Consider the following 18,484-nt stretch of genomic DNA (forward strand, 5'->3'; position numbering starts at 1 on the left):
CGACCCAAGCAAACTTGAGTTGACCCAAATGACGAATTGACCCCACAATAACCATAGGTGAAAGGCAAAGTGTAGTAAAAACAAGCATTTTCTTGAGTCAACTTCCGAAGTAGTCTAGTCGACCCCAAAATAGCTGCAGACGAAATGCAAAAACTAATGAAAATCAGCCCTCTCACGAGTCGAGCCTAGTGAATCATGTGTCGACCTCAAGCAAACTTGAGTCAGTCCCAAAGATAGCTTCTGGCAAATGAGATTGCTTAGGCAAATATGTTGAATGGACCTTTAATAGCTCGGAACATCTGGGCTCTACTTTTGCTCGTGGACCGTCTCGTACGGTGTTCTTCACCTAGGAGGCCCCACCTCCAAGTTTCTCAAAGTCAACTTCAACGGATGCATACTGGATGGTTGTAGGAGGAGAGGTGTTGGCTTTATCATCAGGGGTCCAGATTCCAGGGTGGGGGCTGCCAGATCTTCAACAACTCGGTTCTAAGGGCTAAGTTGAGGGCGGCCTGGGCCTACTTGGGTTATGCTTGGCGAGCACTGTAAGCTGGAGCTGTCCTGCTTGAGGGCAATTCAACGACGATTATTAGGTGGATCCAGCGGAGTTCGAGCAGTGTGGGTGACTACCACCTGCTTCTCAGAGACATCCGAGCCATGGTTTGTGATGGGATAGCCTTTTAGACGAAGCATGTACACAGAGGCCAACGGAGCTACGGATTGGATGGTATCATATGTGGCCAACTACTCCAAGAATATTATGTGGGTGGAAAAGAGGGAGTTACCCAATGCGCTTCGGAAGCTATTGTTTGACTTTTTTTTATTGTATTCGTACCCTGATACATCCAGTTTAGCAAAAAAGAAAAAAAAAATATTCTTTATTTCCTATTACTTACTATTAAACTCGCTAAAGAAAGTACTAATAGAACATTGCATGGGCCCATGCATAAACATTTGGCAAATTCCTCAAAACTCCTAAGAGCTATATGAAAGCGACATGGCTTTGTTAAACCATGGAGAAGCCTAATACCCAAGATCCCTTGGCCTAGCAAAAATTCACCAAAAATATTTTTCTTTCCCCTAAATTATATAGCTCATCCGTCCAAGGACATTCTTCGTGTTAAGACTAATTGAAGCTACGCATTTGACTCTTCAAAACGGATATCATCCCACAATTCCCGGTAAAAAACCTAGCTGATTTGAAGAAGGAAAGAATAACGAGAAAAAAGAAAGGCACTTTTACATGATTGTATATAAAACTATAAATACTGTTAACTTTAAAGAATATCATGCATGCAAAATAGAATGATTTAGAGCTTCTATCATGCAAAGTCCAACTGGTGGAAAAAATATGAGAGAATAGGATCCAAATTTTGAATTTTTTGGATTCAATTTTTGAATTATCTTATCTTGATCCAGCTCTGTTTCCTGAACTATCACTTGAAAGAAACAGAATTTTCAAATCTTGATCCAACTCGGTTTTCTTATCAGTCACTGAGAATTAGAATTCCAAATTTTGGAAATTGAGTTTTTAATCCTTGAATTTGTTTTTGAATTCTCGAATCTTGATCCAGCTTGTTTTCTTTTCAGCAGAGGGTTTTAATTCACGAAAGACAGACAGACAGACAGAGACCAGTATCGTACAGCATCAGCCAACGGAAGAAAAAGAGAAGCAATGTTTTCAGCTGTACTTGCTACAAGAGTAGATTGTAACTTCATTCATATAAGACCTAAAAAAAAGGAAAAAGGGGAAAACGAAAGCAAACCAAAACCATAGCAAAGAAAAAAAAGGCGAATGGGAAAGAGTAGAGCAGAGCAGAGCCGTCACCGCCATCGCCATAGCGGTCGCACCATCGATCAAAGTCGAACGCACTGCCTGCCTGCAGTCTGTCTAATAATCTATGTATTATTATTCAGAGCGGGCGGCGAACCACTCGACCTTGGCGTCGCCGTTGAGGTTGATCCCGACCATGGCCTCTCCGAGGCCACAGGAGACCTCGGCTAGGATGTCGGGGTCGCTGTAGTGGGTGATGGCCTGGACGATGGCGCGGGCGCGCCGAGGCGGGTCGCCGCTCTTAAAGATGCCAGAACCGATAAAGACGCCGTCGCAGCCGAGCTGCATCATGAGGGCGGCGTCGGCGGGGGTGGCTATGCCGCCGGCGGCGAAGTGGACGACGGGGAGGCGGCCGAGTTGCTTGGTCTGCATGACAAGGTCGTAGGGGGCGGCGGTGCGCTTGGCGAAGGTGAAGACCTCGTCGTCGTCCATGTTGCGGAGGGAGCGGATATCGCCCATGACGGAGCGGACGTGGCGGACAGCCTCGACGATGTTGCCGGTGCCGGCCTCGCCCTTGGTGCGGATCATGGCGGCGCCCTCGCGGATGCGGCGGAGGGCCTCGCCGAGGTCGCGGCAGCCGCACACGAAGGGGACGCGGAAGTTGTGCTTGTTGATATGGTGGGCGTCGTCGGCCGGGGTCAGCACCTCGCTCTCGTCCACGTAGTCCACGCCGATGGCCTCCAGGATCTGGGCCTCCACGAAGTGCCCGATGCGGGCCTTGGCCATCACCGGGATGGTCACCGCGCGCTTGATCTCCTTGATCAGCCCCGGGTCGCTCATACGGGCCACCCCGGCCCCAGCCCTGATGTCCGCCGGGACGCGCTCCAGGGCCATCACCGCGCACGCCCCGGCCTCCTCCGCCACACGTGCCTGCTCAGGGCTCACCACGTCCATGATCACCCCGCCCCGCAGCATCTGCGCCAGCCCTACCTTCACCGAGAACGTCGACGTCTTCTTCACCCCCGGCTCCGTCAGCGCTGACCCCCCGTCGTTCCCCCCGTACACTGTCACCACGCCGCTGTCCGACGACGACATCTTAGCCCCCGTCGAATGGATGGAATTGGGATTGGGATGGGAAACCCTAATATATCGGTGTATGGTGTTTGTAAATACCCGGCAATTACCAAGACAGAAATGGACAGGAGCGTTGTATGTAGAGAGAAGAGGGGAGCGTCGGCTGCGCCTTAATGTGGAAGGCACGACCACACGAGGGGGAGCGGCGAGAGGGGAAGGTGTGGAGCAGCGGCCGGCCCTAGTCCCACCGCGCCTTCTTCCCACGGCTGCACGATACAATGATTTTTTTCTGCAATCTTTCTAGCAAAATCGAGCCGTCCGTCCATTCAGGGATAGTGTCGTATGACCCACGGATGATTCCCTTCCCTCGTCGCATTAAATTATCATTAAAAAGCCGCCAAAAAGAAAAATCGGTGCACGTACCAAAGTCGTATACAACTGCCGGCATAAACTGTTACCATCAACCAAGAAAAAATCCTTGGGCTCTTCTTGGCCGCACGCCGGCTCCCAGTATAGAACAAAAATTATATAGGACGAAATAGTGAAATTTTTATTTTATCATATTTTCCTCTAACACCTATCAAAAAAAATTCCAAAAGAAAATAAGAATAAAACTCTATTATTAACAAAGTCTGTCACCCCTATAATTTTAAAAAAATAAAGCAACGCATGCCAAAAAAAAATTATTGTCCTTGAAGAGCCCGTCTGTATTTTTTTTCTAGTTTTTTTCATTTATCTTCTTTCTTATCAAGCCGCCTCTACTACCCATGAGATTTTTTTTTTAGTTATTTCTTCTTTTCTAAATTTATTCTTTTTTTTAGAATTTTTGCACCTAAGAGTTTATAGAATCTAAAAAATGATATATATATATATATATATATATATATAATTTCTTATATTTGACAAAGCTAAAAAACTATGCATCAGTACCGATGAACACTATATTTTGAAAACTATGTACCGATGATCATATAGTATGTATTAGTAAAAATCATGCTTTAAAAATTGTGTATCAATTTAGCTAGAGGTGTGTATTCGATCACTGCTAGGTGTATATCATATAAACTTACAATATGCATCAGGAAGTCGACGAGTATATATCACCAGTCATGTAGTATATTTTGATGAATATAATGTTTTAGAAATTGTGTATTAATTTGCTCTGAGGTGTGTATTAGGTTGCTAAATAATTAATTTACTAAGTGTGTATTATGTAACTGTGGCAAAAATTGAAAATTTAAATTGGTTGTTGGATAGTGGTAAGTTTATATAAAATAAATGAATTGGTTATGAGTGACGCAGGCCATGACTGCTTTGGCATCTGGTTGAATCCATGATCTGATAGCACGTTGGATGTCGTCAAATACATCTGATGGAAAAAAACTCGCCATCAAAAGGACCTTGAGTATCAAGAGCATCCGCCAGCATAAGGGCTTCCAAAAGCGTACAAAAGCAATCTTAGGCCAACTTAACCTTATTTGAAAGTGAAATCATACACCACTTAAAAGAGTACTGACTATGCCAAGATATGTAGCATCCAAGTCTAAGCCAACTAAGGAATTGGGGAATCAAATGGCTCCCATACTACCATTAGAAGCAAATCGATGGCGACACTGTCCAAATCAATTCAACAACAGCCTCTCATCAAAATGAATTTCTCTAGAAATGCCCCTGGGCGAGCTATCCATTCGTCCCTGTAAGAGGCTTGGAACTATAAATGCCCTCCTATGCACTCAATTTTTTATATTAGAGGTTAATGAAGGTTTTCTTGAGTACACGTGAACTCATGATTAATCTTTTGCATAGTGGATTCTATGCAGACCTGGGTAAATTCTAGGTAACCTTGGTGGATTCTAAGGATCAGCGGATTTGGGTGGGTCAATCTAATGCGAGGGCCTTTTGGGCCAAAAATTGGGCTGGCTCGGACCCGATAGAGCCTCATTTGGAATCCTTGGTATCGGTAGTTGAGAGCCGTCGCATCCCTTGCTTCACAATTATTCTCCCCCGTCTCAACCGACCCCCTCCTGAAGCCTTCGTCATGGCCTTGCCAGTCCTTACCGAGGGGTGGCTGATAGTCTAGTTTGGGTGCCAACAAGATGGTCGCGGGTACGAGCCGGTAATCTCCACGCGCTGATTAGCAGGGAGCCGACTCGTCAGTTTGCGGGTGGGTGGATATGGAGACTGAGGATTCACCTCCGTGTAGCACTCTTCATCTGGAATGTGGCCTGGGGCTGCCTTCCGACCAGGAGCCGGCTAGTTCGGCGCGGTATGCGGATCTCTCAGTGCTGTGAGGTATGTGCAGATGTCGAGGAGACTACTGAGCATGTTTTTCTGTAGTGCCCAAGGGCTCGAGAGATATGGCGATGGTCACCGGTTCCACTACTTGACTCGGTGGGCTCGGCACAGGACCTGATTCATGTAATGAGAGATTCCATGCGGAGCCCCAGATATATGGGGGCGGGGATTCTTATGGCGTATTTGTCCTACCATATATGGTTGGACAAGAACGCTAGTCTGTTTGAGGGGAGGCGGTCGCCTTCGAGGATGGTGATAGATAGAGCATCACTGCAGGCGAGGGAGGTTATGGAGGCTGCCTCTATGTTTTCTTTTGAGATGGCTAGGGATATCTGGGGTACTATCCACGCTGGTTCAGCGCCTCGTTTTGCTTTTATTTCTTGGATACTCCCACCCCCTGACTATCTTAAAGTAAACTTTGATGGCAGTAGATCTGTGGATGGCGTGACCGGCGGGGTTGATTTTGTGATCAGGGATTGCCTTGGTAGGATGCTTGCTGCAGGAGGGCGACGCATGCCAAGGCTTACAGTAGTCGGGGAAGAGTTGCGTCGTCCTGGGCGGGTTTATCCTACGCCAGGCGGGCTCTGGGCACCGAGCAGGTGTACCTCGACGGGGACTCTACTTTGGTGATCGACTGGCTCCGGGGGTCAGACAGGTATGGTGATGGTCATCCTCTTATTCGGGAGACACGTAGGTTGTCTCAGATGATGGACGAGTTTCAGGCTGTACACATTTTCAGGGAGGCGAACCGGGCAGCAGACTGGGTTGCCTTCTTTGTAGCCCGACATTCCGAGAATTTTTTGCGGACGTTTGTATCAGACGCTCCTACTCCTTTGTCTTTATTGCTTTCTCGCGATTCGGCAGGTTGTACTCATGTTAGAACTATATGAAATGAGTGGCCATTTTTACCAAAAAAAAAAAAAAAAGCCCTTGTCATGGGCCCCGACGTGCACCAGCCCATTGTTTCCCCCATGCCACCAGCCGGACCGCCACTTCCATGTAGCAAATGGCGCATGAGAGCAAAAAATCATCTGAGTCCGCTGCCACCAGGCCATACACCTACACCGTACTCTCAGTCTCGTAAGTACGAATCAGATATTGGTATATCCATATTTATTCCTATATTTTTCAACAAAAATAGATATGGATATTAAATGAATATCAAAATTAATATCTATATTTGTTCAAATGTATACGAATACGAATAGAATATTAAGCATATCCATTTTGTTATAAACAGATATGGATACGAATTGGATATTAAACATATTTATATTTTCTTATCCGAATACAAATATAAATTTGATATTTTTTTAGATATTAATCAATTTCGAGCAAAATTCAAAGATGAAAACTAATAATAAAAACATGATCATAAAGAAAATATTCAATTAAAAAAATATAATTTTAATAAATATTTATCAATAATAAAAATTAATAATTTCGTAAAGGATATACCACTCTAAGTTGGTTGTCATCGAAGTAGACGAGACTTATGGCACCTCTAAGGCATCTCATGACTGTCGCCGATTGCAATCGCCGGGTGGAAACTACAAAATGGACGGGATCTTTAAAATCCAGTTATTTAAAGACGACGAAGAGAAAAAAGAGACGAAATGGATGTATGAGAGGTTTGAGCCTTTTAGGCATATAGGGTAATTCGAAAGATTTTATTCGAATTGGGTATTCCAGATTTGGTTTACTCTCTTAAGTGAAAGTTATCCGATATCTGGGTTTCTTTTAATTTAGGTTTGGTTCATCACTTAATTGGTTTCCTGATTTAATTTAACTTAAACTTCTTCTTTTCACTTGCCCTTAGTATATGAATATTCAGATCCAGAACCGAATTCGAAAAAATAGGAGTATCCATATTCTTATCTGTATCTGGAAAATTTTTGAACTGACTACCTGAATTTGTATTCGGATTCGATCAAACCAAAAAAATAGTATCCGAATCTAATCAGAATCGCATACGAAAATGGATACGGTCGGATATAATCCGACCCGCTTTCAGACGTACTACCCCGGCCATCAGGGACACTAGGGATGCAAAATGAACCAAGTAGCTTGCAATCTACTTGATCTAGACTCGAGTTCAAGTTGGACTCAACTCAACTATTACCAAGCTCGAGTCGCTTGAACAATTTTCTGAGTCGAGCTTGACTAACAAAATACTTGACTTGAAGGCTCACAAGCCTAGTCAAGTATATATATTTTTTATAATATTATATTTTTTATTTTATAATATAAAATATTAAATTAATATTTGAAAAAATAGAATATTGATATATCTTTTTATTTGAATTAACTCCTAAATTTTAACCATATTGTTTTAATTATGATTAAGGCTCGAATTCGAGCCTGAGAGTATAGCCCGGTTAATTTTCGAGTCGAGTCAAGTCAATTTCGAGTATTACTTTTGTTGATCGAGTTGAGTTCAAGCTTGGTTATCATGGCTTGATCAATCTTGAGTCGAATTTCGAACCTGAATATTTTAAATCAAGTCAAGCTCGAGCCTCTAGATACTTGACTTGGCTCAATTTAATTGCAACTCTAGGCACCGCTGCCACCTTCAGGTTCTACGTCCACCATGCACCAATAGCTTCCTAGAATGCCTTCTTAGCTCTATAGGTGAGCTTCATGAAGGTCGTCCAAGCCATTGAAACATCAACCAGGTATCTAATCACCTGCATTTAGGGCTGGAAGTGGGCCGGGCCGGGCCGGGCCACACCCCTACCCAAGCCCGGCCTGCAATTATTTTCCAGGCTTTGGGCCGGGCCGAAGCCCGAATAATTTTACGGAAACTCGGCCCGAGCCCGGCCCGAGCCCGTTTGGGCCAGCCCGTTTGAAATGAAAATCAAGAAAGAGCATATAATTCCTCCAAAAATCTTCAAAATTAAATAGAAATGGAGAAGAACAGGAGCAGAACTCGCTGATCCGAGAACCAATCAAGATCTTGATCGTTAAAAAAAATCTAAATCAAAATACCCTCCTTCGCGAGAGCTTCTTCACAAAGATTTTAACAACTGAGCCGAATCGCTCCACATAATCATCATCATCAAAATGATCAAAATAAAGCTCGAGATATCTCCAATCCAGACCAGCTAAAACTAGAAGAATAAAACAGAGCAAAGAAAAGCTCAAGATTTCCACAATGCAAACAGCTGAGAGCCAAAAACAAAAAGAAGAAGAAGAGGAGGAGGCATCACCGCTACATCGAAGAATCAAGAATCAAGAATCAAGAATCATAACCAGACCTGCCTGCTTCTTCTCGGTGGAGGTGCCACTGCGCTGGAGGATCTCGAGCTCGACGAGGCCGAGCGACATGAGCCCCAGTGTGAGCCCGGACATGATACCGGCGAAGAGAACTAGGAGGCATGAGATCCCCGTGTAGGCGTACCAATTCAGCGACCCGAACGAGATGTCCTCCCTCTCCAGCACCACCACCGTCCCCCATCCGCCGCCTCCACCGGCAACGCTGGCTCCCATCCCCGCCGATATCACCATCCTCGCCACCGCGAGGGCGCTCACCGCATGGTCGGGACTCGGGACTCCTCTTCACCACTTCGCCGAGCTTGGACGGTCGACGACCAGAGAAACCCTAGCTCTACGCCTCGTCGTCTCCACCGCTCGCCCGCGCCGCCTCTGCAAATCCCTCGGGCAAGCTGTTGGCAAATGGCAACTCGGTTTAGGCGTTTAGCCACGATTCAGGCCATTAGGGCATTCAGCAAACTGGCCCGCGATTCGGGCTGAAAGTGGGCTCGGGCTTGGACGGGCCCGGGCCGGGCCAATGAAATACCCGAGCCCGGCCGGAAATAGAAATGGGCTTAATCATTCAGCCCGAGCCCGGCCCGAAATGCAGTGAGCCTAGCCCATAGCTCGGCCCGCGGGCGGCCCGACCCGATGGGCTTCGGGCCGGCCCGAGCCCACTTCCAGCCCTACCCGCATTCTCTAAAACCCTTCTCCGTATCAAATCTCTAGGGTTTTCTCCTCTTACTCCAACCCAAACGAAACCCTAAAACCCTTATTCTCCCACAATCCCCCCACCCCCACCCCCATCCTTTTCCCTATCAAATCTCTTTTCTCCTCTTACTCTTAAGCCAAATAACCCAAATCAATTGTCAGGTCAAACTATATGACTTATCTAAGTCTTTGGGATAGACCTCAGGCCATATACTGAGCTGGCTCTAGGCTTGAATTTAGATTCGATTTTCAAGCCTGGTCCTAGCTTGGGCTTATGCCGATCTTGGGGTCGGGCTCCATAACTACTTGAGCCCAGTCCAAATTGTATACATGCCTTGATTTTGAGCCCAAGCCCAATCTGGAATTAGTAGAGGGTAGCTTGTAGCCCGACCTAATGCGTTGTAATGTAAATTAGGCCCACTTCTAGCCCTACATACTTGAGATCTTGAGCCTTTTTTATAAATGAGGAATCTTGGTCCTCTTGGAATTGGATGAATTAAGTAGAGAGCTATTTCTTAGCTTTTCTTATTTAGATCCGTCTAGAAATATGAGTCCAACTGTGTGCTATGCCATGTGTTAGCTTATGCTTGGCAAATGAGATTTAGCCGCATCAAATGTTATTCACAAATTATTCTTAGCTTTTTGTTGATGTAATTTATTTTTGCCTTAAGGTTGTAAAACTCTAATTGCTTCTAGCATAATTAAATTTTTGCTTAGTTTAGTCTCCCACTGTATCGTTTTGAAACTTGCGCAACGCCTCCCAATTTGCATCATGAGTTTGTATTTTCCAACACAATATTATATAAATAGGCAATCAATCTGAAGCAACAAAAGAAAGGGGAAAATCAATAATGATCAGGAGAGAAGATGAGGAGGCTAGAACAGAGGCAGCGTGGATTCCAAGATCTGGTGGTGGAATTGGAGAAAAACTCATTCATTTGCTCCCATTTTTTTCTTATTGCTGCTAGGTTCTCTTCCAGATTTGAATGCTAATTTTAAGAACATAATAGAGATATTTATATTCATGGGCATGTAAAGACTTGAATCTATAATCTATTATTATCACACAATCAATATATAATTTAATAACAAAAAATAAAAGAAATGAAAGATACCAATGCATGATTATTTGACAAGTTATCAACTATTATTTACATAGAAGTGGCGGTTAGTGGAACACCCCCAGCACGACGCATGATGGGAATTAAAAAACATTGGCGTTGTGGGATTGGTGAGAATATTGGGAACAATATTATTTTTGGGATGGGTGGGGAATAAGGACCTAACCCTTCGTATTCCATTTGTATTCTTATATTTTTACATTAAATAAACTAAAAGACGCACTCAAATAACTTGCTTTGGGTGAAATTCTAGAAGATAGCATTGAAATGAACTATATTTAGTGGTCAATACTCGGTTGATTCAAATGATTTGGACTTGGTTTCGAGTAACTTGGTGAATCAGCCGAGTCAAGGCTGATCCAAAACTTGAGTCTGCCATAAACCATCTCTTATTGAGTCGACTCGAAAACTTGACAAGTCGGGTTGAATACGCTGGGTTTCGAGTCGACGTGATGAGTTTATAGTCCGCATGGAGTTTTGCAAGTGCCGTCACGAATCGTGCATGTGCCCTGTTGTTATTTAATGCATGTGCACTAGGTGTCCGCGTGGAGTTTGACTAGTTTTTTTGAATAAAATATATAACCGTAATAAAATATTATTTATTAAATTTGATAAATTAGTTAACTTATCTAGGTCTGCGTTGGACATAGGACTCGACCCAGCCTGAGGCCACCCCCTGCGCAATCTGTAACCAGAGCTCCGCTTCGTTTCCATCTACGATAGCCAGTGGGTTGGTTCCATTGCAGCCCGAGCCGCTGCGTCCCGACGGGCGTAAACCTACGAGGCTTCTCACCCCGATACCGCCGTTATCAGTCTCATCCCGACCCCCTGCGTATACTTTCCTCTTCCTTCCCGTTCTCTTCGTCGTCGTCTGGGCTCCGGCGCTCCGATCATCTCTGGTTAGTTCTTTAACCTAACCCTAACCCTAACCCTAACCCTAACCCTAACCCTTGTTCTGATCTATCTTATCACTGGATCCTGGATCTACATATATATATATATATATATATATATATATATATATATATATATATATATATATATATATTGTTAAATTCATGCTGAATTTTGTTATTTGGTTCGATTTAAGCCTTCGATCTGTCCGCTTGCATGATGAGTTCACGTTATTTATGCCTGGATCTGTCTGTTGCTCAAAATCCGATGGGAAGCGGATCGGGATAAATATGTGGTGTGGAACGATGCACTTACGATGTATTAATTCATATCTCGAGACAATAGGTATAGAGATCGAGAACCAGGTTTAGAATGGGACGCCGAGATAAACCTTTCGAAAACCCCGTCCTAAAATCGATCTGGAGCAACGAAAAGAAAGGGAAAAGTCGATAATGATTGAGAGAGAGGATGAGGACGTCAGGCCGAATGCAGCGTGGCCTCCAAGATCTGGTGGTGGAATTGAAGAGGAATCTGGAACCAAGTTGGAGAACTTGGCAGCAATAAGAAAAATGGGGGGCAAAATGCAGGAGTTCTTTCTTTCCTTTCCTTTCCTTTCTTTCAATCATTCTTTTTAATGATTTCTATTTTTATTCCCCTTGAACCAGCTTCGCAATCTCTTTTCCGATTGTGTCTTACTCTGTCAATCTGGCTTTCTTAGTCTATTCCAAATTGCACAAATACCATTCACAATCTTTGACTGATAAATGGTTAATATGTTCAGATATTTGCTTATAATCAATAGTTATGTTAGGGTATGGATAGCACTAGTACAGACTCTTGTGAAAATTACGAGGAAAATAGCAAAATAAGGCCTTGTAGATAGGTATTGCAATTTGATCAATCACTAAGGTGCATAGCAATTGTTAAAGGTATCAAGAATTGACACAGTGTTCTACATTGGCTTCAGAAACCATCCAAAGATCAAGATTTTATTTTGGATGGTTTCGACTGATGTCCACCATCTGGAAATTATTGGTTGTTTAGTTTGTTGGTATAGGGTGGTACAGTAGACCATGTATTATTGTACCTGCTAGCTATCAAGCTCTACACTTTTCGAGTCAAAGTTCTAACGTTCCAAGTATCAAAACTAATCACTTTTGTGCAACTAATCTGTTGCTTGCTTTTGCCCTAATCGATGCTATTGCTTAGGTTTCCATACAACTTCTAATAGGTGCCATTTGATGCATGACTTCTAGAAGACACCCTAAGCCTAAATAACCTTTGCTCATTGTCACCATGTCCATGTTGTGTTGTAGCATGCTGGTTATATGCAATGATTTAACCATTGCTCAATTATTGCCCCAATCGGGTCACATTGTGGTGTGCTGCATATGGCAAATAACCTACCTAGCTCTTGCCCACTTCTCATAATAATTGGGTTAGATCATATTTTGTTGCCTTTAACATGGGATTAAGGGTGTAAAAGAGAAGAGCTTGATTGAGCTTGGGTTTGACCAAGTTTGGTTTGAGCTTGAAAGTTGATATCAATATTGATTTGAGCTTGAAAATTGATATCGATATTGATTTGTTTATCACATTTTCGAGCTCGATTTGAGCTTATTTTCAAACCAAGCTGAACACAAGCCTAACTGCTCAGCTCAAGAATTCTAACTTGAGCTAGAATCAATTTAGGCTTGAACCAATCTAAGTTCAAGCTGCAATTAAGCTTGATCCAAGATTGGTTCAAATCTAGATTAACATTTAATGGAATAAAAAATTAAAAAGAAATGTTCAAGCTTGAAATGATCTTAATATTATGGACCAGTGGATCTGAGATCCATCAATCATTTTCTGAACTTTATTTCTGTTTGTATTTGATCGAGCCAGCTTGTAATTAAGTCTACACTGAGCTTCTTTTGAGTCAAACCTAGCTGTTCAGATCGTTTAAGAACCCTAAGGGGATGCCCTAAAATTGATACATATCAAACTTTGATTGGTTCATAGTTTGACCTATTTTTGCAATGAGCTGTCAGCATCAATTGCCCGCCCTTCTAATCTGAACTTAGGACTGATATTGGCAATACTATAAAATAACCTAAATAGAAAACTAAAATAGGAATTTCAAAATGTTAACATTGGAAATAAAAGTTTGATAAAACAATAAAACTTAAGCAGAAGTAAAATGTAAAATCTTTGATCCTTAAAGGCTTAAACTATATAAACGGTAGCTTAATTTCCCAATTTTTCAACTCTGAAAGTGAGCTAATTAGATTCTTTCATTTAAAATATCTCTATAATAACCCCAATCTCTTTAAAAGGCTTAATGCATGCTAAACTTCAATAAAAAAGGGGATTCAAACATTGTTGGAAACCCACTTATGCTAACTTCCAGACCAACAAGCGAGGGAAAATCTGATTTGGTAAGGAAGAAAGTTATTATGAGTTTTTTGTCTTTTTAGAAATTATATTTTAGCTAAATTATCCCAAATCTAAAATTTTTAGTAGCCATGTGCATCTGCACGTGCATTATAACTGGTAAAGATAAATGTACAAATGTGATTCATTAATGTAAATTGATTAGCTATTTCTTATTATGTGAATTATTATATATGCTTGTACTTTTGGTTGACTTACCTTTCCTCTTTGTTTTGGAAAGGTACAATAAAGACTGGATACACATGCAAAAATGGAGGGGATATACCATTTCCCCCCCAAACTGAAATGATGGTGACATAACGGTTAAAAGATAATGGAGATAGAATTGGATCACATGGAAAGAAAAAAAAAACTCTTTAAGTCGTTTTCTGTTGGAGCATTATGGACAGAAGGTGACTTATTTAAGTATTAGAATGGGGTGTGGCTGGTGGGAATGGCAGTAAAACTACAATAAACCTATCCTCCATTTCTGGTGTAGATTTATTCCCCTTTATTAGCAATCGAGTTAAAAGTGAGAAAAAGTTAAGCATTAAATGCATACTGATCTTCTTGCAGTGCCTGCTTTACCCCCTGTTAAAGTTCTTATTGCTGGAATGTCCATTCAGAATGATAAGGGGGGTTGGCGGATCTAATTCCCACATGACCTTGAATTAAGTGCAAACTTGGCACTGGTTGTATAAGAAAAGTGAGATGTTAAAATTGTTAAAATTTGTTAAGGGAAAGAAATCTCATTGATATGGCATTCTTTTCTAGGATACATGTGGGAGATGCACTTGAAAGGCGTTCTCTGAACATGAACTGTTTATGGCTCATTTTTCTAGGAAATAAAAAAAATGGCTATCGAATTTGGTTAGAACGCATAAGGAAGATGTTTCTGAGAGATGAATTTTGAGTTAGACCATTTAAGATAGGTTTTCTTGGGAAGGAAATTTATTTGCAAGTAGGATTTCCTTGATTAGTTTTGATTGGATTTGTGAGATAGATGAGGTAGTTGGTTTAGGGGGGAGACAAAATATATAAGAAAAAACTATGCTAGAAGACATTAATTCTCATGTGAAGAACTCCTTGACATGAAATCTAAGGTGATTTGTGAATGAAAACTGTCAGATAGTATTTCCAGAACATTCCTAAAATTCAAGGTGTCCATTTTCAGTATAGTAAATGCACGATTTTCTCTTTGCCCTCGTTCCTTTTGGTTTACATTATTAGTACTTTTCTATCTTCATTTGGAAGGGGAATGGAGGAGCGCTATAGTGGTATTTGCAGGGAATATCATGATGGGAGAATAATTGAAAAAATTGTCATGCTCACGAAAACTAGAATATAAATGGGTTTGACATGAGGAAATTCTAAGATCATGTGTAAGGGTCATAAAACAGGTACAGGAATACGTAGATGAAGTGGGGAAAATATCACTTTTGGGGTGGGGGTGGGGTGGAATGGGTGGGAGGGCAATATCACTGTAAATCTTAGGAGTTTCAGGTCATGCCCCCCCTTGATCTGGCCATTCCCCATTTCTATTTTAGTATTCATCAATTGAAATAGTTTGACTTAGGTGTAGTCCATATAATGCCAAATAGTTCTCCTTATTTACCATTTTGGAAATGAAGAAATGTATCACTAGAGTTTACTCCCTCTGGGAGACTTGCTTTCTTTTTATTCTGTAATTTAATATGGGTATCAAATTTTCTGTAATTCATTAGTCTTCAACCCTGTAAACTTCTTTAATTTGTCTATCTTGCAGGTCAAACATGGTGTTTAAGCATAACAAACTGCCTTTCACTTATGTTGACCCTAACCAGCTGGCCTATGAAGACCTGAGACAATTGGATTATGATGGACAAGTTGCTTCTTTTGAGGAAATTTCTTCATCAAGGGGAATTCCTCAAAAGTCACTAACTTCAGGTAACTAAAACTAACATTTTCTTTGCAAGAGAGAGGGAATGATTAGCCTTTTTTTTTTTTCTAACTTCATTCTGATACAAAGATGGAGAAAGGGAGAAAGTCTTCACCAAAACTCAAGCCACCGAAACTCAAGAAGATGAATTGAGGCCCGGAAGTGATTCCAGTACTTTTATCTCAGTTGTCACAAACAAGGAGTATGAGAACAGAAATGCTGATTCTGCAAATGATACCTCTGAAAGTGCTCTTGGAGATACCTCCAGCATGTCATGGGTGACTGGCAGCACCAGTGAAGTTATCAGGTCAGAGCATAGCAAACGGCCTATGTGTGATAATGGAGCTTACCAAGTTGAAAACAAACGCCAAAAACAAACAGACCCAAATAAGCAATTGGATTCTTTTGCAGTAATTCCTTTTAGTTCCTGCAAGGAACTACCTACTTCAGGTATTTTTAGTGATGTTTGATTTTCTTGTATGATGTTTTATGCAGTCATACTTTTTTGAGGAAATTTATCCAGTCATATTTAAGATGGTAAATGGAGTGAAGAGAGGCTTATAACCGAAACCGTTACTTTCAGCTGCTGCTGACAGGGAATTAGAGAATGAAGAGGCTGCTGCTGTTCCCAAGGATCCTGCTAATAAGGAAACCAGCAAACAACTGCCATGGATTATATGCAGTAGAAGTGAAGAAGAAACAAATTTGGACTCAGGTGTTAGTGTCCATTTCTTTCCTAGTTGTTTCGAAGAATACCAAAGTGCAAATGGATTCCATCAAGTGGAAGAGATGTATTCACCCCTTTTTGATCACCCTTATCGAAAGCTTGTTGCTGTTGGACCAAATCATCAAGCTGATATTCCACAGTGGAGGTCACGAGAATTTAAAAATTCTTTTGGGGATTCAGATGATTGTGTTTCAGTACCTTTGACCTCTATGACGAGTTCATCAGTTCATCATATGATAGATGAAGATGATAGCAATAAATGGGTTGGAACTTGTGTGATGCCAATGCCCGATTCTGACTCTTTGGCTTCAGAAGTAAGGGCTGTGCACTGTAAGACAGATTGTAGCTGCCTGGATGAGGGTTCCATCCGATGTGTGAGACAGCATATTACAGAAGCAAGAGAAAAGCTTAAGAGAATGTTGGGAAAGCACAGGTTTGAAGAGTTAGGTTTATACAACATGGGTGAGGATGCCACTAAGAAATGGACCGAAGAGGAGGAACAGTTGTTCCAAGAAGTTGTCTTGTTGAATCCTGCATCATTATGTAAGAACTTTTGGGACCATCTATATCAGGTTCTTCCCTCTCGAAGCAGTAAAGAGCTAATCAGTTACTACTACAATGTATTCATGCTTCGGAAGAGGGCTGAGCAGAACAGGTTGGACCCATTGAATGTGGATAGTGACAATGATGAATGGCAAGAAAGTGATGATGGTGAGTTTGCAACAATGGAGGAGAATGAAGAAGATTCCGTAGTATCTCTTGCAAATCAAGGTGATCTTGCTTGTAATAAAGATGGCCCTGAAGAAACAGACATCAGTGAAGATATTGATGATGAAGATGAGTGTGACGACTATACCATTGCCGATAATAATGAGGAAGCGCTATGTGGTGTTTCTGAAGGATGCATCAGTAATAAATCAATTTTTTGTCCTACGGCACAGCTTATTGACAAGAAATTGCAGAATGGTGTGGAGCAAGATGTTCGCGGTGACTCATGCATGTCCTATGAGGGGCAACACAATGGGGCTGACTCCGGTGGTGGTGCAGCAGACAATCTTGACACACAGCATAGTCTGATTAAGGATCATGATCACCTGCTTGAGGAGTTCGGAAATGATGGTGGTATAAGTGTTGTGACAGATCATGGGTTCTTTGATGATCATTGTGACCCAAAAACATGGGATATGAATTATACCCATGGAGCAGAGAACGATGACTTTTTGTCAACATATAATGTGATTGAAGAAGTGTTTGGGAAGGGAGCTTGGGAGAATGATGCAAAGGGCAATCATGGTGTTATTCAGTCTTGACACCTGAGCATATTGTGCTATCTGGTGATGTATCTCACCACAATTAGCTTGGCTTATTGCCTTACAGTCTGAAGTTTATATTGGTTATACATGCTGGTTGGTTCAGTATAATAATCTTTCAGTGTACGTTATGGAGGAAGAATGACAGTTCTGCATTGTAAAGGTAGTTTCAAAATATGAAGTTGGTTGTAAATCCATGAGGGTCGTAAAGATTGCTTTCATGGTTTAGGTCATCTCAATTTTGTTTTTTATTATTATTTTTTTTTTTAGGGCAACCTTCATCATGATAACCTTGTCTAGGAAAGGAGGAATATGTTCTTTAAAACTTCACAAAAGTTTTACAATCATCTCTGTTAAATTGAAGCTCATTTACAGAAATTTGTTATTACCAATTGCATTACTGTTACTTTTTACAAATGTTACATATTTTGTATTTCATAGCTGCAGTTGGAAGGGAGCTTTTTTTTTTGCCTTTTTGTGAGGATACATAAAAGAAACCTTCTCTAATGGGTACAAGCGAAGGACTAGAGGTTTCTTATCCATCTGGAATCTAATGTGTGGTTTCGTTAGTTTTATTTTCTGTTATTAGACATGTTTGCAATGGATTCTATCTGGTAATTCTCAACTGAGTTACTTGTGGTACTTTTGTGGCCACAGGTTTGCTGCAGAAGTTGCAAGACGGAAGAATTGTCTCTGTTTCTCTCTGTTCTTTTCTTTTTCCTATTTTTTTAAGAATACGAAGGACGGAGTTACTTGCTGATGGCACACCTCAGCTCATATAAGAAAAACAACAGCTAGAAGCGAGTAAACAAGACACGGGCTAACTGAAAACATCGGAAAGTCGCATGATTTGAAATAAAATCGTCAAAATCCTAGTTTTTTTCTTTCGGTCCCGTTAGGTAGGCTTTGACCAAAAAAAGTACTTTTCCGAGAGAAGACAAAAGCCATTGGCTGAACAACAGCCGGAAAAATCCTTAATTCGAAAGACGACAATCA

At 41.6% G+C, this 18,484-nt stretch overlaps 3 protein-coding genes across 26 annotated transcripts in view; 2 read left to right on the plus strand and 1 right to left on the minus strand.

Annotated features, from left to right (window-relative positions):
• The window catches only part of LOC103697104 (serine/threonine-protein kinase ATM-like), a 74,021-nt gene extending 72,269 nt beyond the window's left edge, over positions 1-1,752 (plus strand). For 20 of the 23 annotated variants that reach the window (XM_089928588.1, XM_089928585.1, XM_089928595.1 and 17 more), the window contains one exon: positions 1,588-1,752. The gene's annotated coding sequence lies outside the window, so the exon portion shown is untranslated. The remainder of the gene's footprint in view (positions 1-1,587) is intronic. The other 3 variants (XM_089928591.1, XM_089928568.1, XM_089928586.1) reach the window with 1 other exon arrangement.
• On the minus strand, positions 1,656-3,609 carry LOC103697103 (putative pyridoxal 5'-phosphate synthase subunit PDX1.1). Its single transcript, XM_008778892.5, has one exon. It carries the CDS (start codon positions 2,864-2,866, stop codon positions 1,907-1,909), a length of 960 nt encoding a protein of 319 aa, XP_008777114.4. The 5' UTR covers positions 2,867-3,609; the 3' UTR covers positions 1,656-1,906.
• A 7,242-nt stretch (positions 3,610-10,851) lies between these two features.
• LOC120104171 (uncharacterized) lies at positions 10,852-17,866 on the plus strand. Of its 2 annotated transcripts, none has more exons than XM_039114783.3 (4): positions 10,852-11,123; positions 15,299-15,459; positions 15,542-15,901; positions 16,035-17,866. In XM_039114783.3, exons 2-4 carry the CDS (start codon positions 15,306-15,308, stop codon positions 17,486-17,488), a joined length of 1,968 nt encoding a protein of 655 aa, XP_038970711.1. In that variant the 5' UTR covers positions 10,852-11,123; positions 15,299-15,305; the 3' UTR covers positions 17,489-17,866. The 2 variants fall into 2 exon arrangements, with proteins under 2 accessions (XP_038970711.1, XP_089784728.1); XM_089928602.1 differs by lacking the exon at positions 10,852-11,123 and adding an exon at positions 11,340-11,701.
• The last annotated feature ends 618 nt before the right edge of the window (positions 17,867-18,484 follow it).

This window comes from Phoenix dactylifera, chromosome 2 (genome assembly GCF_051530095.1).
Source record: "Phoenix dactylifera cultivar Ajwa chromosome 2, Ajwa_hap1_PhDact_Kaust_v1.1, whole genome shotgun sequence".
Classification (NCBI taxonomy): Eukaryota; Viridiplantae; Streptophyta; class Magnoliopsida; order Arecales; family Arecaceae; genus Phoenix; species Phoenix dactylifera.

What these genes read in the sequence shown, in the direction of transcription:
- LOC103697103 (XM_008778892.5), bottom strand. Translation starts at nt 2,866, where the DNA reads ATGTCGTCGTCGGACAGCGGCGTGGTGACAGTGTACGGGGGGAACGAC.
- LOC120104171 (XM_089928602.1), top strand. Translation starts at nt 11,571, where the DNA reads ATGATTGAGAGAGAGGATGAGGACGTCAGGCCGAATGCAGCGTGGCCT. An exon ending in TCAAAAGTCACTAACTTCAG is followed by an intron (nt 15,460 to 15,541) that starts GTAACTAAAACT and finishes TCTGATACAAAG; the next exon opens with ATGGAGAAAGGGAGAAAGTC. An exon ending in CAAGGAACTACCTACTTCAG is followed by an intron (nt 15,902 to 16,034) that starts GTATTTTTAGTG and finishes CGTTACTTTCAG; the next exon opens with CTGCTGCTGACAGGGAATTA.